Genomic DNA, 24,400 nt, shown 5'->3' on the forward strand with positions numbered 1-24,400 from the left:
CAGCAAAGGATTCACACAATGAAGCTACTATCTCAGAGTCAAGTCCATACTTAGCGCTAAAGTCACAACAAGTATTTGTCTCAACAAAGGATTTAACGCAATCAAACGTGAAATTCATACGTGACTCCTTACCTTCTTCAAGCTCCCAATCTTTAGAGTTGCGTTTAATTATCTCCAACAAATTCCATTTGAAGTCAATATCTCTCTTCATAAAACAACCGGTACAAGAAGTGTCAAGCATGGTGCGATCATCATGAGAAAGTCGAGCATAGAAGTTCTAAATGATAATTTCCCTCGAGAGCTCATGATTGGGGCATGAATATAACATTGATTTAAGCCTCCCCCAAGCTTGAGTGATGCTTTCTCTGTCACGAGGCCAAAAATTATAAACATAATTCCGATCAGGATGTACTAAATGCATAGGATAAAACTTTTGATGAAATTCCAATTTCAACCGATTGTAGTCCCATGATCCAGTATCATCACATATCCTATACCATGTCAACGCCTTATCCTTCGAAGATAAAGGAAAGACCTTCTTCTTGACCTCATCCTCGGGCAAACCTGCAAGCTTAAATAAACCACAAACTTCATCTACATAGATTAGATGCAAGTCTGGATGTGATGTTCCATCTCCTGTAAAAGGATTAGCCAGCAGTTTCTCAAGCATACCCGAAGGAAATTCAAAGCAAATATTTTCAGTAGGTGCAGCAGGTTGAGGAGCAACTCTTTGTGCTTCTGTTCTAGGTGAAGATACCCCGAACAAGCCCCTCAAAGGATTAGTATCCATAGTGACAAGTGACAACGAATTTCAGCACACTATATGAATATTTCCTTACCAAAGGCGCTTCACTCCCCGACAACGGTGCCAGAAAAGAGTCTTGATGACCCACAAGTATAGGGGATAAATCGTAGTCCTTTCGATAAGTAAGAGTGTCGAACCCAACGAGGAGCAGAAGGATCTGACAAGTGGTTTTCAGCAAGGTAAAATCTGCAGGCACTCAAATTGTCGGTAACAAGTGATTGTGTGGTGAGATGATTCGTAGCAAGCAACAAGTAACAAAAGTAGCAACGGTGCAGCAAAGTGGCCCAATCCCTTTTGTAGCAAGGGACAAGCCTGGACAAAGTCTTACAAGAGGAAAAACGCTCCCGAGGACACACGGGAATTTCTGTCATGCTAGTTTTCATCATGTTCATATGATTCGCATTCGTTACTTTGATAGTTTGATATGTGGGTGGACCGGCGCTTGGGTACTGCTCTTACTTGGACAAGCATCCCACTTATGATTAACCCCTCTCGCAAGCATCCGCAACTAAGAAAGAAGAATTAAGACAAAGTCTAACCATAGCATTAAACTAGTGGATCCAAATCAGCCCCTTACGAAGCAACGCATAAACTAGGGTTTAAGCTTCTGTCACTCTAGCAACCCATCATCTACTTACTACTTCCCAATGCCTTCCTCTAGGCCCAAATAATGGTGAAGTTTTATGTAGTCTACGTTCACATAACACCACTAGAGGAAAAACAACATGCAACACATCAAAATACCGAACGAATACCAAATTCACATGACTATTATTAGCATGACTTATCCGATGTCCTCGGGAACAAAAGTAACTACTCACAAAGCATAATCATATTCATGACCAGAGAGGTAATGAGTAGCATCAAGGATCTGAACATAAACTCTTCCACCAAGTAATCCAACTAGCATCAACTACAAAGAGTAATTAACATTACTAGCAACCTTACAAGTACCAATCGGAGTCGCGAGACGGAGATTGGTTACAACAGATAAACTAGGGTTTGGAGAGGAGATGGTGCTGATGCAGATTTTGATGGGACGAGTCCCCTCCGATGAGAGGAGTGTTGGTAATGACGATGGCGACAATTTCCACCTCCGGGAGGGAGGTTTCCCCGACAGGATCGTCCTGCTGGAGCTCTAGATTGGTTCTGCTCAAGTTCCGCCTCGTGGCGGCGGCGAATCCACGAAAAAGCTCCCCCTTGATTTTTTTTTCCTGGACGAAACCCTTCATATAGCAAAAGAGGGGGGCAAGTGGGCCAGCAGGCTGCCCACAAGCCCTCATGGCGCGGCCTGGGGGGAGGTGGCCGCACCGTGCAGGCTTGTGGCCAACCCCTGGCGCCCCTCTGGCGCTTCTTCGGCCCGGTATTGTTTATAAATCCGGAAAAAAATCCTCGTTGATTTTTACGGCATTTGGAGTTACGCAGAATAGGTATCTCAAACTTGCTCCACTTTCAGGCAGAATTCCAGATGCCGGCATTCTCCCTCTTCATGTAAACCTTGCAAAATAAGAGAGAAAAGGCATAAGAATTGTACCATGAAGTGAAATAACAGCCCAAGAAGCGATAAATATCAACATGAAAACATGATGCAAAATGGACGTATCACCCATCCAGGTTCAAGCCCTAGCGCCTATGGGTGGTAACTTTTGCGTGCGTACGTGTGTGTGTGTGCGCGCGCGCATTCATCCGTTCGACACGATTTTGGCATCATTTTGTTCTTGTTAAGGATACAAAAACAATACCAATTTGTATGTACAAGCATGGACATAACAGTGAACAAGATGTCGATACTCAAAAAGGGTCACCAAGAGTAACTATTTTCTGTTGTACACTACAGCTTGCCAAGTAGTGCAAGAACTACAAAGTAGATAGCGTAGATTGCTATGTTGATTACAGAACTCGGTGGCATACAATGGAATGGACATTGTCTTCAGAAAGTATACAACATAGCTAGATGGTGCACAAAGGTAGTTGAAGAGAGGAACTTGGAGTAGAGTCTGGGTTGTTGGCATTTTGATGACTTTCTTTTGATCCTCATGCCTTGTCGTTCTCTTCCACACCGGTGGCGACTACGAATTCAGGGTACAGGTCGCGCACATTGCTAGTCATGTGGCTTGTACTTGTGGAGATCCACTATAGCCACTTGTTTGTGATGGGCCATATTGTCCATCGGCAACACACAACCGGGCGACATTTTCAGTTAGCCATAATACATGGGTAAGAGTAGAGCAGAAGTCACTGAATTTATAGACTTGTCATTATTTTACTAAGTTTCGAAGAAAGACATACAACATAAACAAAGGTTCAGTTAGTGTGATGGCAACACATGGCACAAATCCCCTATAACACTAAGCTTCCTAATTTTAAAGAGCCCATATTCAGTTGAGGTCTCCAACTAAAATTGGATCACCCAATTTTGACCAGGTTAATCATTTCTCAAGGAGATGAAATTGGGTCACTCATCTATCTGTTCTTTACAACAATAAGTTCCCTAGTTTTAAGAAGTCCACATTTAATTTAGGTCTCCAACTAGGATCGGGCCACCTGATTTTGACCGAGTCAATAATTTATCAAAGTTATCTCATTAAATTCTTTTACACTATAGAATATGCTTCCTAATTTTTAAGGCCTCATAATTAATTGAAGTCTTCAATTTAGAATTTGATCAGATTTTGACCGGGTCAACAATTTTCAAGGGCTATCACATTCAACTCTTTTAGTTCCCTATGTTCTCATTTTCTCATTTTGAAACTTCTTCATTCAATTGAGTATTCAATTTTGTATTTGAATTATAATTTTGATCGGGTCAATAATTTTTCAAATCTATCAACATCAACCGGTCTATAAAAATGTATTAACCCCGCGTTAAATATATGTTGGTTAGTGGATAACACAGAACTACACCGCAAAAATCCCATCAAATCACCACATTATGAAAAAACCATTTCATCATCTTCCCCACCCGCCAAACTAAATATTCTATCAGTTCCAAAATATAAGGGTATTAGTTTTTGGAAAGTCAAATTTCTTTAACTTTTACAAAATTTAGAGCAAAAAATATCGACATCCATAATATTAAAAAAAGTATGGAAATGCCCTTCATGATGAATCCGATTTGATATTATGAATTTTGATATATTTCTTTACAAATTAGATCAAAGTTAAAAGATTTGACTTTTCAAAAAAGTAATACACCATATATATTTTGAAACAAAGTGAGTATTTTTTTAAGAAATCCAACAATACCAACATCGCAGCAAAGCGCGCCCAAACCCTTCTAGTGTAATACATTATGCTCCCTAACTTTAGAGGTCTCTCAGTCAATTGAGGTCTTCTATTTAAAATATGGCCACTCGATTTTGACCAGGTCAACAAATTCTTAAGAAGCCCTCTCATTCTATTTTTTATTCACTACACTGTAATTTTGAAGCTCTCACATTTCTTCAACGGCCGCATTATAAATAAAAATACTGCAGATCCATCATTTCTTCTACTCCCCAAACGAAATATTCCGTAAGATCGAAAATATAAGGTGTATTACTTTTTTTGAAAAGAAATTTCTTTAGTATTGACCAAGTTCAAAGCCAAAACCATTGACATCCATAATATTAAACAAATAAAATATGAAAAATCATCTAATGATGAATCGAATGGCACCGATTTGATATTACCTATTGATATATTTCTCTAAAAATTCAATCAAACTTAAAGAAGTTTGGATTTTGAAAAAACCAACACATCTAATATTTTGAAATGGAGGGAGTAAAGACATTATGAAAACCCAATAACACCAATGACGCAGCAAAGCGCGTCAATTCTTTTAGTTATACACTATGTTTCTTAATTTTGAAGGCCTCACAATTAATCGAGGTCCACATTTTAGAATTGGTTCACATGATTTTGACCAGGTCAACAATTTCTCAAGATCTTGATCATTCAATTCTTCTAATCCACTATGTTCCTTAATTTTGAAGCTCTTTCATTTCAATTGAAGTGTTTATTTTATATTTGGTTTATGATTTTGATCAAACAAATGATTTTTCAAATCAATGAGCAACAACCCGCCTATAAAAACATATCGGTCCCGCACACCCTCCCATCACCTAGAAAAAATAGGCGTCACCGTATGATATTGTAGCATCAATATAGTGCATACATGCACCGACGCAGAAATTTTACCACATAAATAGTACTCGCTCTGTTTCAAAATAAGTGTCGCACATTTAGCACTAAATTAGTACAAATTTTCTATTAGAGCAACGAGACTTATTTTGGGACAAAGGTAGTATATGTTAGTTAGCAAATAACACAATATCACAGCACGAAGCCCTACCAAATCACACATTATAAATAGAAATAGAACACATCCCATCGTCTCCCCACCCGCCAAACAAAATATTTCATCAATTCCAAAATATAAGGGGCATTAGTGATTTGGAATGTTAATTTTTTAGACCAAGTTTAGATTAAAAAATATCAACATCTATAATACTAAACAAAAATTAGAAATTAATTTTACGGAGAATATAATAATACCGACTTGATATTATGGATGTTGACAAAAATACACCTTACATTTCGAAACGAACACAACAACACCAAAGATGCATGATGTATATCTGCCCCCGGTGAATAGTATTTTTTTAAAAGAATACACGCGGAAAACACAGTAAATTAAAAAAAATAAAAACATCCAAATATATTTTTGGATGGAAGTTATTCAGTGCGTGAGGTTTGTGCCAATTTTCAGCTCGATCGGACATCTGAGTTGCTCTCACCGAAGCAACAAAACGGGTCTCAACAGTACGATGTTTCATGGATAAAAAAAGACTGTGCAGTACCCCGGGTGGCTACAGTACACGGGCCGTAGACTCGCTACATGGGCCGGCCCAGTCGAGGGACGCCCGGTGCGAATCGGGGCCAATTTGACGCAGAGAGGCACGCACGCACGCACGCACGCCTAACCCTAACCCTAGCTACTTTCCCCTCCCGCAACCTGGTCGTGTCTCAGGGCGCATCGCCGAAGGCCAAGCCCTCCCCTCCGTAGCAGCGAGCCGCCCGTCGATCCAGGCGGGACGCGCCGCCGCCGCCACAGGCCCAAGCTCCGTCGCGCGTTCGACCACGAGGGATGGATCCGATGGACATCGTCGGCAAGTCCAAGGAGGACGTCTCCCTCCCCAAATGTAAGCTCGCTCGTACCTTGTTCCTCGCTGTGTGCGATTTATGCTCTAAATTAACGACCTAGCTGGCGGGGAAGATGTCCAGCGACATGGATGGCGAGGGAAGTTAGCGTTGTGACTTTCGTCCCGTGGCACTTACAATTGGGCATGGGATTAGTTATGTGTGATGGAGTCCTTTTTCCGCCGAATTACACCCGCCTACTAATTAAACACGGGAGCAGCTTGTGGGTACACCTATCAGTTATAAAAGTTGGTAGAAGATGTTGATTTCCTTGAATCCTGGATTCAAGTGTTTGACCGGCACTTTCTGTCTATGTTTGATGATCATAGTATTATAATTGATTGAACGTTCTGCTTTTCGTGTCAGCAACAATGACTAAGATCATTAAGGAGATGCTGCCACCTGATGTTCGAGTTGCAAGAGACACACAAGATCTTCTTGTTGAATGCTGTGTAGGTAATTAAGAAATAAACACTCCCTCTGTTTCATACTATATATTTGCCATCCTCTGTTTTCAAACTTTCACCGAGGTGCTAGCTCCATGAAAGATACTGTTACCTCCGTATCAAAATCTAAGACGTTTCCGTAGGTTAGTTTATAGCCTACAAAAGCGTCTTATATTTTGGTACGGAGGTAGTAACTTGCTTGGCAATGCTTATTGTTTATGCACTGGGAAGGTAGGTAGGATCTAGGAATACTAAGACAATATGAAACAGTTATTGTAGGCAGAGGCTGGACATCATCTAATAACCTTGTGTATGTGCATCTTGATATATTCAGAGTTCATCAATCTTCTGTCTTCGGAATCCAATGACGTGTGCAGCCGTGACGACAAGAAAACTATTGCTCCTGAACATGTTATTAGGGCTTTGCAGGTCTGTCTTTCCATTTCCTCCTTCTACTTATAGTGCACTGCATGATTACATGAGTGTTTCTATTTCTGGAAACATAGTTACAATATACGTTTTATTTGACATCATTATGAACATGATTGCATACGCATTTTAACTAACTTCTCATAGTTTGGCAAACATATATTGTTTTGATATTCTGATAAAACCAATTGAATGCAAGTCATGATATCTTAGATTATTACGCCAGGGTGAGCCGCTGTTATATAGACTGGCATGGCAAAAACCTTCTGAAAATAGTCATACCGGTTCATAGGAATATTTTTTTTAATAAAGGGCCAACTCAAGGTGGCTCGTGTGATCCTCATTGTTGGCAGAACTGATGGAATTTTATTTATAAATGATCCATGCATCAATTCTTCAAAAGCTTAAATTTGAATTTTTGAAAAAAAAGCCAAAATAACTGAGAGCCAGCCAAAAGCCACCAGTTTGCTAACCACCCAGGTAGGTTTTCTTGTGTATAATAGAATCCTGAACCCAAAATTCAGGACTCTAAAACTTATTTGTGCATGATCTTCCTTTACAATAGTTATTTTCTGCTTTTTTTGAGTCGGGCATCACCCCTTTTCATTAATGAATAATGGAAATACATCAGTTCTGAACGAACCCAAACTGAGCACAAAAGGAAACGGGAAGGGGAGAGCGAGTTCAGCATCGCCAGGAAACCCACTGTGAATGCACGCCATCGACGCATTCACCGTGGGGCGAAAACCCGATGTCAGTTTCACAAAAGGCTATCCTAACAAAAGGAAGTGAGAATATCCAACACTCCAACAAGGAGACAGAACATAGCAAAAGTACTGCACCCACGCAAGGGGCAAACAGCATCACAAAAGAAAAAACCCAGCAGAGGCAGCCTACAGGGACACCCAGAGAATGTTCAGCGCCTTATCCGTTCCTCGCTCCATCATCTTGAGCAGCAGCACAAATACGCATCAGGTTCTTCGCCCTTGAGCATCATTGCCCCTCGTCGCATTGCCTCCTGATCCTTACTCTTCAGCAGAATTGCCCAATAATCCAGGAACACACATTAAGAGAACACTTCAAAAGGGGTTCCTGGAAATATGAGCTGGAAGGTCGCCTGGTTGCGACAATTGTAGATGGACCAACACATAGCTGCCTGACCAAAAGTATAAAATTTACTGCCATGGGCAGAAAGGTGTAGCACCACGAGTATTATTGCCAAACATTACTATGACAAAGATCAGTGCCAAAGACTGATCCAACGGTTCTCCAGACCACCCTAGCCTCTGGGCACAAGAAGAGATATTGGGATGTTTCCCTTTCGCTGCAAAAAGAGCAGCGAGGATTGCCCGCCCAGTTTCTCCTGCTCATAACATCTCCAGTTAACACGGCGTCTTGGAAAAGTTGCCAAAGGAAGATTTGAATCTTAGAGGGGATCTTAGCTCTCCAAATCCACTTAAAGTCGCAACCTGCGATATTTCCCTCTAGGAACTCATACATCGACTTAGTGGTAAAGAGTTTTTTGGGGCCCATAGCCCAAACCACCCTGTCAGGATCAGAAGAAGTGTTCAACCTGTCCACGAAGGAACACAACTCTCCCCCATTGGGAGGCCAGGATAGGGTTCAGACTCCTCCTAAAGAAATCATTGACATTGATACTATGCCACTTGTCAACAGTGATATTTTGAAGGTTGCAAATGACAAAAAGCTCTGGAAACTTGACATATAAAGGCTGATTCCCATTAAGAGAGTCAAACCACAATCTAGCGATATTACCTGACCCAAGAACCTCCTCCCTACCAGCCATATAGTGCTCTTTGACTTTCATAATAGCTTTCCAGATAGGGGAATCAGAGAACTTGCTTTTCACCGTGGCCACCGAATGTCGCTTAAGGTACTTTGCCTTAATAATATCTTCCCAATCAGTGTATGTGCTTTCCATCTTCCTTTACAACTTAGCATTTAGGCAAACAGCTTGGTGCATGAGATATGCATTTAAAAAAAAACGGGCAAAAGGATTTGCCATGCTCAAAATGAATCAAGCCATCACGGCAGTTGTCATTACAGTTTACAGACAATAATTGTTCATCGGGGACAAACATGGCCATTAACCATAGTTCAAATAGATGACGACTGCAGTCAATCATCATCAGCGTCCACACTAGCCAATTAATTCCTTATAAGATACAAACTGAACTGACATCACATGAGATAGATATTACTAACCTGCATGTGGAGTTCCTAATTGTTTTCTCAATTATCTTTCTATCCACAGGATCTTGGCTTCAAGGAGTACGTTGAAGAAGTTTATGCAGCCTATGAACATCACAAGCTTGATACTCTGGTTTGTAGTTTGTACTGCTGTGAAGCCACGATACTGTGCATACTGTTCCCTTTTCTAATGTTGCAGAGTATACTGATACTTTCTCTTGCGCAGGAGTCTCCAAAAGCAAGCAAGTTCACTCGTATAGAGATGACAGAAGAAGAAGCTGTTGCTGAACAGCAGAGAATGTTTGCTGAAGCCCGAGCAAGGATGAATAATGGAGCTGCAAAACCAAAGGAGCCTGCATTAGAACCACAGAATCAATCTCAACAGCTTCCACAACCTCAACTGCAGCTGCATCCTCAGGTGCAGCAGCCTCCACAACCTCAGCCGCAACTGCATCCTCAATCACAGCAGCCCCTGCAACCTCAACTGCAGCCGTATACTCAGGCTCAACCACAGCAGCCCCTGCAACCTCAACTGCAGCCGTATACTCAGGCTCAACCACAGCAGCCCCTGCAACCTCAACTGCAGCCGTATACTCAGGCTCAACCACAGCAGCCCCTGCAACCTCAACTGCAGCCGTATACTCAGGCTCAACCACAGCAGCCCCTGCAACCTCAACTGCAGCCATATACTCAGGCTCAACCACAGCAGCCCCTGCAACCTCAACTGCAGCCATACACTCAGGCTCAACCACAGCAACCCCTGCAACCTCCACTGCAGCTGTATACTCAGCCTCAACCACAGCAACCCCTGCAACCTCAATCCTCAGGCTCAACCACAGCAACCTGTGCAATCTCAACTGCAGCTCCATCTGCGGCCGGCACCACTGCTGCTGCAACCTCAGCCCCAGCAATCCCTGCAATCTTAACTGCAGCTCCATCAGCAACCACATCAGCCGACGCAAGTGCCGCCGCTGCCCCAACCTCAACCCCAGCTACCTCAACTGCAGCAACCCCAGCCCCAGCCCCAGCCCCAGCCGCCAACACAGCTGCAAGCGGAACATGGCCTGGACTGGACAGTTAGCGATTTGGGACATGTAGCCTCAGTATCAGTTAAAAATGACGTACTTCTGCTGGCAACAACTAGGCCTCTGCCACCAGTAAAATTGTGCGTTAGGTTTGTCTGCATCTTGTACAATGTAAATCGAGTGTGATTTCAGCCACCGTGCCTTCAATAATCTGAACCTCTCTAGTAACTGGTGTACTTATTGTAGTACTGGATGCTGTGCTTGTGACTGCTGTAGTTTCATGGTATCGTGTCGTGTGTGCCGTGTCAGAAGCTACTACATTATTACCAGTGTAATCAATTGCCTAACTCAGTATTTACTCGTGATGATAGTAATTAATTTCAGTGAGCTGCTGCTTGCTGAACTATTGGTTGCGAGATGCCATCACAGTACTGAAGTTTACTGCATCTACATGCTCAATGTTCGGTTTTCTACTCGGCAGTTTTCATTTTGGCTTGTACAGTCACTAGTTTTATACACATTTCGGCATTCTTGCATGAATTGCTTGCAACTGATCCACCATCTTCTACTATATCACTTGGGTTGCATGAATTGTTTGCAACTGATCCACCCATCTTCTGCTATATCACTTGGGATATGGCTGTTGGCTCAGTGGTTAGCACCAGCCAGTATTTGGGTTCATGAATGCCTGGTGCGAATTGAAGTGCTTTCCTTAAATATAAGTCTTTTTAAAAGTTCCATTACTGACTATATACGGATGTATGTAGACATAATTTAGAGTGCCGATTTCCTTATTTTACGTGTATGTACACATAATTTAGAGTGTCGATTCCCTTATTTTACGTCGTATGTAGTCTTTAGTGAAATCTCATAAAAGACTTATATTTAGTGAAATCTCATACAGATGTTTATATGTTGGACTTGACCGAGATAATTTAATTAAGGACCAACCATTCCAACTCCGGAAAAGAAAAAACCAAAAAAATGTCACCAGAGCAGCGGCCCAGCGGAATGTAATACACGTCCAAAATTGTGACAGAGAAGTGGGCCAACATGTTTAGGGCTAAGATAGCTAATCCGATAGAAGTGGGCCAACATGTTTAGGGCTAAGATAGCTAATCCGATTGTCAGAAATGCCTAAGAATGATGATCGAGCGGCTGCAAATGCTATTAATGATTTAAGATGACAGGAAAATTGCACAATTTTAATGTCTTTGAATGTACTCTGATATGGCAAGGGATACCCGCTACCCGTGAGCCCAACGGTTAAAAATCTTATTAGGATAAGTGTTCGGAAAAGTTAAATACCCATTGGTTGGTAAATAGAAAAAAATGAACTCATGAGATAAGCCGGGTGCAGACACGGGAAGGCCATACCCATATCCACGTACCCGCTTATGTGCAGATTAGTACATCTTTCAAGTAGCCCCTTATGTCATTCACTACAAAAGGGAAAAAAATCTTGGCTAACCTAACTGCACCCCTACACTCATCCTCGCGCCATCACACAACACAAACCCCATTTCCCTCTCGCGTTCTTGCATCGGTGCACCCCTAGTGGTAGGTCATCGGCAACGGGGTACGAGTATGGAAACAATATGGAACTTGTGGTGCAGGTACTGGTATGGGTATATATTTGGGCAAAAAATATTGGGATTGGAGCGGGTTTGGACGAAAATGACCCACACCTGAACCTGTGGGTGCAATTTAAACCTGTCACACTTCTTGTCCCCAAACCCTACCCACCCGCTGCCATCTAGGCCTTCCTCCTCTCTTTCGTCCGTCGGCTAGAGGAGTGGTGACCCGTTCTCTTCATTGTTTTTAAGAAACATAGTACAAATATAAACGTTTATATACATGCATGTACACTCACCTTATGGGTACCTTTGAGAGACTGAGCCAAGAAATCTTAAGATCGATGAAGTCGTCATAAATGTATCGTAGTTGATGGACACCCCATACTGCTGAAAGAGGAGCGTCGAAGAACCTGATATATACATGAAGTATGCAAGCACCCATGCTAAGTGTGGGACTTGAGCCTAAGTGGCCTGATTTCACCACAAGAAACCTAACCATCTAAGCAACTCATAGTTCAGATGCTTTTGTAGGCCATGTTTTCCTTTGGTTTTTTGTTTCACGAGCAGTATTGCCGAGGTGGCGGTGGTGATGACGGGTTAGAACAAGGTCTCCCTAGTCTCTTAAGCTCCATCGGTCCAATTCAACGTTAATGATGGGTGCAAATGTGGAGATGCATGTCTACTGTTTGGCGTTTGCCGAAGCTGGAGGATATAAAAAATACTGGTACTGAGTGGCTGCTTCATGCTCTGCAGCCACTCACCACTATTGAGCGGGGTATGCTTATGTTGACGCTCTGGAGGATATGTCATAACAGGAATGAGGTGACCCATAACAAGGAACTTCCGCCACTAGAAGTGTCTAAAAGATTCCCGATTAGCTATCTTGACTCTCTCTTAACTCTCAAGCTCTCGGAGGAGGAACGGTTTAAAGGGAAGCAATCCATAACCTATGAACATGATACCTCGAGTGCTGTGAGGAAGGACTCAGCTAATAATGTTCCATGGTCGATGCCAGTGGAGGGTTGAACAAAACTTAACACAGATGGTGCTTGGTCTTCTATTGGTGGCACGGGAGCTCGTATGATCCTCCGTGATTGTGAGGGTAAGATCATCTTCTCATCCTGTAGGGTGTTGTTTTCTTCACTACTAGGAAAAGGCCTACTAGTGGCGCACCTGTTTTGGCTACGCCATTAGAATTTTTTACTAATGGCACACCACAAGTGCGCCATTAGTATAGCCCATGATGCGCCATTAGTATGCCTCCCAAGGGGTCATATTTACCCATGTGCTCTGGCTTACTAATGGCGCACTAGTTGACGATGTGCCACTAGTGTTCTTTTTGCAGTGTGTCACTAAAGTGCTGAGTGGTGCGCCACTAGTATGAATATTAGGTTTTTTTTTCTTTTCTGATATTTGCACAGGTTACAAAACATATTACTGCACAGAATATAGAGAGCACAACATATAAACAACATATTTATCGAATACAATAAAAGATTAGTCTCCGAATACAATTCATGACATTAGTCTTCGAATTTAAAATACCGAACAAAGTTAGAACATTACAAGTCTCGAGACCGCGAGTAGCGAGTTTGTCTTCACATTACAAGTAGATATCGATCATCTAAACTACCATCACATAGAAGAGAGCTGCGGTCATCACGATGAGCATAATCGCGATGAAATTGGTCTTCATCCGGTTCCTCCAACGCTCCCTCCTCTCTCCTGCTAGATAGCGCACGTATCTAACTTACGCCTCCGCCCTAGTGGTGTACCCTTTGTAATTGTTACCGCTGAAACGGTGAACCTGTCTCCGACACTCCTTCACTACTAGGAAAAAGCCTGCTAGTGGCGCACCTGTTTTGGCTACTAATGGCGCACTACAGGTGCGCCACTAGCATCACGCCATTAGAATATTTTACTAATGGCGCACCAGGCAATGCGCCATTAGTATAGCTCATGATGCGCCATTAGTATGCCTCCCAGGTGCGCCATTAGTATATGCCTCCCAGGTGCGTCATTAGTATAACTCATGGTGCGCCATTAGTATAGCTCATGGTGCGCCACAGGTTATACTACCAGCTCTAAAAATATTCAATTATTATCCTCACACCCACAAGAAGGTTCAAGATAAACACATATTACACCACAATGAAAATATGTTTATAAACATGCACATACATTGAACGCAAGTTGACAAACAAATTAACCTAGAGGAAGCATAGTTTTGACCATCTTAACAATCATCTAGGACACACAAGTCACAAAAAGATAAGGACTATTGGTTACTATGAGAGACTTCAGATGGTCTAGAACACACAAGTTTGTATCTACATGCACAAAGTGTAAGCTCCAAAACACTCGAAACACCAAATGGTCTACAAGACAATAAGGTCCATGATTACAGGTTGGTTGGTCCATAAACGCTAGAGAGTCATCATGTCCATGTGCATCAATAGGTTGAGTACCTGAAAACATTTTGCACAAATTTGTCAAGAAAGTGGAACCAGATCAAGTTGTTAAAATCTCATATGCGTATTAAAAATATTCGATCAAAAGATTATCATGATATCATAGTTAACAGTATAGTTTCTATAAAAGTTATTGTTGGGGCATAGTTTATGCCTAAGTATTTTGGTGATTGATGACAGTACCGTACAGGACTAATCGTGTGTGTCAAGGTTTCAGGTAACACTCGTCAACGGCACAAGACGACACGTCTCCTCTCTTCTGGAACGGAAGCACGGCGCTCTCTACGATTCTCTTTATTTGAGTCATAGGAAAGCCGTACTATTAAGAGGGGATCCGTAGTGGAATGGTTTGGGTGGAATCTATCTTTACACACGCACACTTCACATTCTCCCTTTCCTTATCTTTTGGAGTGGCCCTCGCCTATTCGTCTCGATTATCTATGCAAAATGGTCCCCAGCGGTAGTACCGCTGGTGCCAGCGGTAGTACCGCTAGCCAGCGGTAGTACCGCCCCTGGTCAGCGGTAGTACCGCTCCAGGTGTTTTGTTCCACCTACCTAGCGGTAGTTCGTGGACGGACCCTTTTGTGAAGACTTTCCCGGCGGTGGTAGTACCGCTCCTGCACAGCGGTAGTACCGCTGGTTCTCGGGCAGAGAGTGGGAAAACGGTCTGAATTTTCCCCCCACTATATAAAGGGTTCTTCTAGCTGAGGAACCATATCTCTTACCTCTCTAAGCTCCATTGTTGCTCCACAAGCTCAAAAGTGCCCGATCTCTCTCCCTAGCCAATCAAACTTGTTGATTCTTTAGGGATTGGTTGAGAAGGCCTAGATCCACACTTCCACCAAGAGAAAAGTTGATTCCCCCATCAATCCCTTGCGGATCTTGTTACTCTTGGGTGCTTGAGCATCCTAGACGGTTGAGGTCACCTCGAAGCCATATTCCATTGTGGTGAAGCTTCGTGGTTTAGTTGGGAGCCTCCAAGCTTTGTGTGGAGTTGCCCCAACCTTGTTTGTAAAGGTTCGATCGCCGCCTTCAAGGGCACCTATAGTGGAATCACGGTACCTTGCATCGTGCGAGGGCGTGAGGAGAATACGGTGGCCTTAGTGGCTTTTTGGGGAGCATTGTGCCTCCACACCGCTCCAACGGAGACGTACTTCCTGTCAAAGGGAAGGAACTTCGGTAACACATCCTCGTCTCCATCGGTTCCACTTGTGGTTATCTCTACCCTTTACTTTGTATTTGCTTATACTTGTGACTATATCTTACTTGTCTTAATAGCTCTCGTTGTTAGCTTCTATAGGGTTCACCTCTTTGTCATATTATTTGTGAACCCGTATAGTGTTTACCTTAACTTGTTAAGATTAATTAAAAAGTGGTCGTTGTCTATTCACCCCCCCCTCTAGCCAACCATATCGATCCTTTCAATTGGTATCAGAGCCAAGTTTCTTTATTAAGGGTTTAACCACCCGAAGAGTATGGAAGGCGGAGAGGAAGTTAACCATGGGCAACCCGAGGACATGGATTTGACTTCGGTCACAAGGGACGACTTGAATACGGCTATGGCAGCCCTCAAGACGTCCTTGACGAGCGAAGTCAAAACCATGCTTAAAGAATTAATTGAGGGTCTTAAAAGTTCACCCGAACCGGCTTTAGTGGTTAAACCCACCATTTCCGATTCGGAGGCCAACTCCTCTAAGGAAGCGGCTAAAGGTATGCAACCGGCTTCACCTCACGAAAAGGATGGGACTGGAACATATGCCTCAGTTCCACCCCCCATGGCCTATGGAGGACCCGTTCTCGCACCTCGTCTTAATCCTGTTGGTCCTCCTCCAAAACTTGTGAAAGGTGACTTTGCTAACTGGGTATTTTCTATTAAGTCTCATTTGAATCACAGCTCAACAAATTTGTGGAGAATTATCGAGTAAGGATATTATCCCCATGACCCAAGCAACCTCACTCCAAGGGAAGATGCAGACAATCAATATAATCACTCTGCGTTGTTTATTCTCCAGTATGCTGTGCCACCTGAAGACCTTCCCCACTTACGTCCCTTCACATTGGCCAAGGATTGTTGGGAGCATATTATGGTGCTGTACAAGGGAAGCTCAAGTATCCAACGATCCAACTATGAAGTGATACTTGATAAGGCCGATGAGTTTGTGATGAAGGAAGACGAGGACCCTCGTGATCTCTATCGGAGGGTGACCGCTATTGCTGTGGCACTAAAGGATCATGGGAGTAAGGATGTGGATGATACATGGGTCAAGCGCAAGTTTCTCAAAGCCATCATGCCATTCAATAAAGCCATGTCATCTGTCATTCGTCAGTGGCCAGACTTCCACTCCTTGTCTTCCAGTGAAGTGTTGGATGAGTTCATTGCAATGTCAATCATGAACGAAACAGCCGACAATGCACTTGCTCCTGTCCGATCAAAAACCACTTCACCCAACCTTGCGTTGAAAGCAAGAGCAATGCTTGAAGAAGAAGAAGAAGATGAGGAAGAGGAGAGCTGCCCGGAAGACACAAAGTATGCCTATCATGAGCACATGGCTCTTGCATCAAGGCAATTCTGGGGAAATAAAAGGAACTCAAGACCCACCTTCAACAAGAACAACTCGAGTGGATTCAAACCCAAACAACGAGTAAGGACATGTTATAACTGTGGCAACGTGAGTCACTTCGTGGCAGAATGCCCCTATGAGAAGAGGGAAGACAACGGAGGCAAGCTCATTCGCAAAGACAAAACCAAATCATTTCCAATCAAGAACAACTTCGTGAAGAAACCTCATCCAAAAGGAATGGTGGCCCTGGAGGAGTATCCTTCTGATGATGATGGTGATGATGATGATACAGTGGCAACGGCAACTGTTGCTATTGCCACTACCTCTTCCCAGAAGGTGTCTCTCTTCAACGCCCCCAACAAGAACCACATCACCAAGTGCCTCATGGCAAAAGGTACCAATCAGGTAACTCCCATCATTAAGACCAACATTGCTTCTGCTCCTTCATTGTTAAATTGTGTAGAAGATAGTGATGTTGGAGAACTTAATGAGCATGATCTTGATAAGTTTCTATGCACTATTAAGGGAGAACCCAAGAAGCATTTTGTTGCTCTCTTGGAACAACTGGGTGAGGCCACTGACTTCATTGAGTCTCATGAGGAGACCATCTCCGAGCTTCATGGACATAGTCGTGACTATGCCGATGAAATTGCCGAATTATCTAGTGCTCTAGAAGAAGAGCGCACTCTTCGTTTGGCTCTTGAGGAGTCATATAACGATGACTGCGCTAAAATGCAAAAGAAACTAGATCATGATGTTGTTCTTACTCGCATGCTTAAATCTGAAAAGTATGCTCTTGAGGTTGGTCGTGACAGACTCAAAGATGAGTTTGACATACTTGACAAGGCCCACAAAGCCTTGAAAGGTGTTCATTTCTCTCTGAAAGAGTCTCATGATCAACTCCAAGCAAAGCTTACCAAGGAGATCTCTACTTGTCCTCCCTTTGTGTTAATTGATAATACTTGTGCAACTAACCCCTATTGTGAGCATGTTCATCTTGTGGAGGAAAATGCCAAGTTAAAGGAGAAACTTGAGAAGGGCCTTGTGGCATGCAGACAAGGTGAGAAGAGTCTGAACGATCTCTTGAGCACTCAAAAGGGTGTTGTAGGAAAGGAAGGACTTGGACTTACCTCCAAGTCAAAAGGTAAAAGGAAGAACAAGAACATGTTGGGGAACGTCGCATGGGAAACAAAAAATTTCCTACGCGCACGAAGACCTATCATGATGATGTCCATCTACGAGAGGGGATGAGTGATCTACGTAGCCTTGTAGACCGTACAGCAGAAGCGTTAGAGAACGCGGTTAATATAGTGGAACGTCCTCACGTCCCTCGATCCGCCCCGCGAACAATCCCGCGATCAGTCCCACGATCTAGTACCGAACGGACAGCACCTCCGCGTTCAGCACACGTACAGCTCGACGATGATCTCGGCCTTCTTGATCCAGCAAGAGAGACGAAGAGGTAGAAGAGTTCTCCGGCAGCGTGACGGCGCTCCGGAGGTTGGTGATGACCTTGTCTCAGCAGGGCTCCGCCCGAGCTCCGCAGAAACGCGATCTAGAGGAAAAACCGTGGAGGTATGTGGTCGGGCTGCCGTGGAAAAGTCGTCTCAAATCAGCCCTAAAACCTCCGTATATATAGGTGGGAGGGAGGGGGCCTTGCCTTGGGGTCCAAGGACCCTCAAGGGGGTCGGCCGAGCCAAGGGGGAGGACTCTCCCCCCCCCCCAAACCGAGTTGGACTAGGTTTGGTGGGAGGGAGTCCTCCTCCCTTCCCACCTCCTCCCTTTTTTTTTCCTTTCCTCTTGATTTTTCTTCTCTTGGCGCATAGACCACTTGTGGGCTGTCCCACCAGCCCACTAAGGGCTGGTGTGTCTCCCCCAAGGCCTATGGGCTTCCCCGGGGTGGGTTGCCCCCCCCCCCCCCCCCCGGTGAACTCCCGGAACCCATTCGTCATTCCCGGTACATTCCCGGTAACTCCGAAAACCTTCCGGTAATCAAATGAGGTCATCCTATATATCAATCTTCGTTTCCGGACCATTCCGGAAACCCTCGTGACGTCCGTGATCTCATCAGGGACTCTGAACTATTGGGTAACGTAGCATAAATTCAAAATTTTCCTACGCTTATTCAGATCTTCCTATGGAGAGACCAGCAACGAGAGAGGGGTAAGAGCATCTTCGTACCTTTGAAGATCGCTAAGCGGAAGCGTTGCTAGAACGCGGTTGATGGAGTCGTACTCGCAGCGATTCCGATCTAGTGCCGAACAACGGCACCTCCGCGTTCAACACACGTGCAGCCCGGTGACGTCTCCCGCACCTTGATCCAGCAAGGAGGAGGGAGAGGTTGGGGAAGAAGACCAGCAACACGACGGCGTGGTGTTGGTGGAGAGACGAGGTCTCCCAGCAGGGCTTCGCCAAGCGCCGGCAGAGAGGAGGAGGAAGAAGTGCAGGGCTGCGCCGAGAGAGAGATTAAAACCGTGTCTCAAACAGCCCCGGACCTCATCTATATATAGGGGGAGAGGGAGGGGGCGCAGCCCTTAGGGTTCCCACCCCTAAGGGGTGCGGCAGCCCTCAGATGGGGAAGGGGTGGCGGCCAGGGCAAGGGGGAGGGGTGGCGCACCCCTCTGGTGGGCCTAAGGCCCACCTGAATTAGGGTTCCCCCCCTCTTTTCCTTTCCCCTGCGCCATGGGCTGAGTGGGGAGGCGCACCAGCCCAACTAGGGGCTGGTTCCCACCCCCACTTAGCCCATCTTACCTCTTGGGGTCGCAGCCCCCCTTCGGTGGTCCCCCGGGACCACCTCCGGTGGTCCCGGTGGTCCCGGTACGTTACCGGTGATGCCCGAAACACTTCCGGTCTCCGAAACCATCCGTCCTATATATCAATCTTTACCTCCGGACCATTCCGGAGCTCCTCGTGACGTCCGGGATATCATCCGGGACTCCGAACAACTTTCGGTAACCTCGTACTACAATTCCCTATAACCCTAGCGTCATCGAACCTTAAGTGTGTAGACCCTACGGGTTCGGGAGACAGGCAGACATGACCGAGACACCTCTCTGGCCAATAACCATCAGCGGGTTCTGGATACCCATGGTGGCTCCCACTAGCTCCACGATGATCTCATCGGATGAACCACGATGTCAAGGATTCAATCAATCCCGTATACGATTCCCTTTGTCTGTTGGTATAGAACTTGCCCGAGATTCGATCGTCGGTATACCTATACCTTGTTCAATCTTGTTACCGGTAAGTCTCTTTACTCGTTCCGTAGCACGTCATCGTGTGACTAACTCCTTAGTCACATTGAGCTCATGATGATGTTCTACCGAGTGGGCCCAGAGATACCTCTCCGTCACACAGAGTGACAAATCCCGATCTCGATTCGTGTCAACCCAACAGACACTTTCGGAGGTACCCGTAGTGCACCTTTATAGTCACCCAGTTACGTTGTGACGTTTGATACACCCAAAGCACTCCTACGGTATCCGGGAGTTGCACGATCTCACGGTCGAAGGAAAAGATACTTGACATTAGAAAAGCATTAGCATACGAACAATACGATCTAGTGCCAGGCTTAGGATTGGGTCTTGTCCACCACATCATTCTCCCAATGATGTGATCCCGTTATCAATGACATCCAATGTCCATGATCAGGAAACCATGATCATCTATTGACTAACGAGCTAGCTAACTAGAGGCTTGCTAGGGACACATTGTGATCTATTCATTCACACATGTATTAGTAGCATGAACGATAGACGATTATCATGAACAAGGAAATATGATAATAACCATTTTATTATTGCCTCTAGGGCATATTTCCAACAGTCTCCCACTTGCACTAGAGACAATAATCTAGTTACATTGTGATGTATCGAACACCCATAGCATTATGGTGCTGATCATGTTTTGCTCGTGGAAGAGGTTTAGTCAACGGGTCTGCAATATTCAGATCCGTGTGTACTTTACAAATATCTATCACTCCAGTTCGGACATGGTCCTGGATGGAGTTGTAGCGGCGCTTGATGTGCTTCGTCTTCCGGTGAAACCTGGGCTCTTTGGCTATGGCAATGGCTCCAGTGTTATCACAAAAGAGTGTCATAGGACCCGACGCGCTTGGAACCACTCCAAGGTCGGTGATGAGCTCCTTCATCCAAATTCCTTCATGAGCCGCTTCTGAAGCAGCTATGTACTCCGCTTCACATGTAGATGCTGCCACGACTTCTTGCTTGCTGCTGCACCAGCTCACTGCCCCACCATTCAACACATATACGTATCCGGTTTGTGACTTAGAGTCATCCGGATCTGTGTCGAAGCTAGCATCGACGTAACCCTTTACGACGAGCTCTTCGTCACCTCCATAAACGAGAAACATTTCCTTAGTCCTTTTCAGGTACTTAAGGATATTCTTGACCGTTGTCCAGTGTTCCGCACCGGGATTACTTTGATACCTCCCTACCAAGCTTATCGCAAGGTTTATATCAGGTCTGGTACACAGCATGGCATACATTAGAGAGCCCACGGCTGAAGCGTAGGGGACAGAACTCATCTTCTCTCTATCTGCTGCCGTGGTCGGCGACTGAGTCTTACTCAATCTCATACCTTGCAAAACTGGCAAGAACCCTTTCTTTGAGTTTTCCATATTGAATTTCTTCAATATCTTGTCAAGGTATGTACTTTGCGAAAGACCTATGAGGCGTCTCGATCTATCTCTATAGATCTTGATGCCTAATATGTATGCAGCTTCTCCAAGGTCCTTCATTGAAAAAACTCTTATTCAAATAGGCCTTAATGCTCTCCAACATCTCTATATCATTCCCCATCAATAATATGTCATCCACATATAGTACGAGGAAAGCTACAGAGCTCCCACTCACTTTCTTGTACAGACAGGCTTCTCCGTAAACCTGTATGAACCCAAACGCTTCAATCACCTCATTAAAGCGAATGTTCCAACTCCGAGATGCTTGCACCAGCCCATAGATGGAGCGCTGGAGCTTGCATACTTTGTTAGTATTTTTAGGATCGACAAAACCTTCTGGTTGCATCATATACAACTCTTCCTTAAGATTCCCGTTAAGGAACGCTGTTTTGACGTCCATTTGCCAAATTTCATAATCATAAAAGGCGGCAATTGCTAACATGATTCGGACTGATTTCAGCTTCGCTACGGGAGAGAAAGTCTCTTCGTAGTCAACTCCTTGAATTTGTCGAAAACCCTTTGCGACAAGTCGAGCTTTGTAAACGGTTACATTACCGTTTGCATCAGTCTTCTTCTTGAAGATCCATTTATTTTCTATGGCTCGCCGTTCATCGGGCAAGTCCACCAAAGTCCATACTTTGTTCTCATACATGGATCCTATCTCGGATTTCATGGCCTCAAGCCATTTGTTGGAATCCGGGCCCGCCATCGCTTCTTCATAGTTCGAAGGTTCACCGTTGTCTAACAACATGATTTCCATCACTGGGTTGCCGTACCACTCTGGTGCGGAGCGTACCCTTGTGGACCTTCGTGGTTCAGTAGTAACTTGATCCGAAGCTTCATGATCATCATCATTAACTTCCTCTTCAGTCGGTGTAGGCACCACAGGAACAACTTCTTGTGCTGCGCTACTTTCCTGTTCGAGAGGGGGTGTAATTACCTCATCAAGTTCTACCTTCCTCCCACTTACTTCTTTCGAGAGAAACTCTTTCTCTAGAAAGGATCCGTTCTTGGCAACAAAGGTTTTACCTTCGGATCTAAGATAGAAGGTATACCCAATAGTTTCCTTAGGGTATCCTATGAATACGCATTTCTCCGCTTTGGGTTCGAGCTTTTCTGGTTGAAGTTTCTTCACATAAGCATCGCAGCCCCAAACTTTAAGAAACGACAACTTAGGTTTCTTGCCAAACCACAGTTCATACGGTGTCGTCTCAACGGATTTAGACGGTGCCCTATTTAAAGTGAATGCTGCAGTTTCTAATGCGTATCCCCAAAATGATAGCGGTAAGTCGGTGAGAGACATCATAGATCGTACCATATCTAATAAGGTGCGATTACGACGTTCAGACACTCCGTTGCGCTGCGGTGTGCCAGGCGGCGTCAGTTGTGAAACGATTCCACACTTCCTTAGGTGTGTGCCAAACTCGTGACTCAAATATTCTCCTCCACGATCAGATCGTAGACATTTAATCTTTCTGTCACGTTGATTCTCAACCTCACTCTGAAATTCCTTGAACTTTTCAAACGTCTCAGATTTGTGCTTCATCAAGTAGATATACCCATACCTACTCAAATCATCGGTGAGAGTGAGAACATAACGATAACCACCGCGAGCTTCAACGTTCATTGGACCACACACATCAATATGTATTATTTCCAGTAAGTCGGTGGCTCTCTCCATTAAACCTGAGAATGGAGTTTTAGTCATCTTGCCCATGAGGCACGGTTCGCATGTGTCAAATGATTCAAAGTCAAGAGACTCTAGCAGTCCATCAGTATGGAGCTTCTTCATGCGCTTAACGCCGATATGACCAAGGCGGCAGTGCCACAAGTATGTGGGACTATCGTTATCAACTTTGCATCTTTTGGTACTCACACTATGAATATGTGTAACATCACGATCGAGATTCATCAAGAATAAACCATTCACCAGCGGAGCATGACCATAAAACATATCACTCATATAAATAGAACAACCATTATTCTCTGACTTAAATGAGTAGCCGTCTCGCATTAAGCAAGACCCTGATACAATGTTCATGCTTAAAGCTGGTACTAAATAACAATTATTAAGGTTTAAAACTAATCCCGACGGTAGATGTAGAGGTAGCGTGCCGACGGCGATCACATCGACCTTTGAACCATTCCCGACGCGCATTGTCACCTCGTCCTTGGCCAGTCTCCGCTTATTCCGCAGTTCCTGCTTTGAGTTGCAAATGTGAGCAATAGCACCGGTATCAAATACCCAGGAGCTACTACGAGCGCTGGTAAGGTACACATCAATAACATGTATATCACATATACCTTTAACGTTGCCGGCCTTCTTGTCCGCTAAGTATTTGGGGCAGTTCCGCTTCCAGTGACCTTTTCCCTTGCAGTAGAAGCACTCAGTCTCAGGCTTGGGTCCGTTCTTTTTCTTCTTCCCGGCATCTGGTTTACCGGGCGCGGCAACAGCTTTGCCGTCTTTCTTGAAGTTCTTCTTACCCCTGCCTTTCTTGAAACTAGTGGTCTTGTTGACCATCAACACTTGATGCTCCTTCTTGATTTCTACTTCTGCAGACTTGAGCATCGAGTACAACTCGGGAATGGTTTTCTCCATCCCTTGCATGTTGTAGTTAAGCACAAAGCCTTTGTAGCTTGGTGGGAGAGACTGGAGGATTCTGTCAATGATAGCATCATCCGGAAGTTCGACTCCAAGTGAAGTCAGACGACCGTGTAACCCAGACATTTTGAGTATGTGCTCACTGACAGAACTGTTCTCCTCCATCTTACAGCTGAAGAACTTGTCGGAGACTTCATATCTCTCGACACGGGCATGAGCTTGAAAAACTAGCTTCAGCTCTTGGAACATCTCATATGCCCCGTGTTGCTCAAAACGTCTTTGGAGCCCCGTTTCTAGACTGTATAACATGCCACACCTGACCAGAGAGTAGTCATCACTTCGCGCTTGCCAGACGTTTAGAACGTCCTGCGCTGCTGCGGGAGCGGGAGGGTC

General features: G+C 44.5%; 1 protein-coding gene across 1 annotated transcript; it reads left to right on the forward strand.

The window, feature by feature from the left end:
* The first annotated feature begins 5,766 nt into the window (after positions 1-5,766).
* LOC123445347 (nuclear transcription factor Y subunit beta-like) lies at positions 5,767-10,513 on the forward strand. Its single transcript, XM_045122318.1, has 5 exons — positions 5,767-5,988; positions 6,353-6,442; positions 6,767-6,861; positions 9,137-9,205; positions 9,299-10,513. The coding sequence occupies exons 1-5, from the start codon at positions 5,934-5,936 to the stop codon at positions 10,151-10,153; spliced, it is 1,164 nt and encodes a 387-aa protein (XP_044978253.1). The 5' UTR covers positions 5,767-5,933; the 3' UTR covers positions 10,154-10,513.
* Positions 10,514-24,400: the final 13,887 nt, after the last annotated feature.

This window comes from Hordeum vulgare, chromosome 3H (genome assembly GCF_904849725.1).
Source record: "Hordeum vulgare subsp. vulgare chromosome 3H, MorexV3_pseudomolecules_assembly, whole genome shotgun sequence".
Classification (NCBI taxonomy): domain Eukaryota; kingdom Viridiplantae; phylum Streptophyta; class Magnoliopsida; order Poales; family Poaceae; genus Hordeum; species Hordeum vulgare.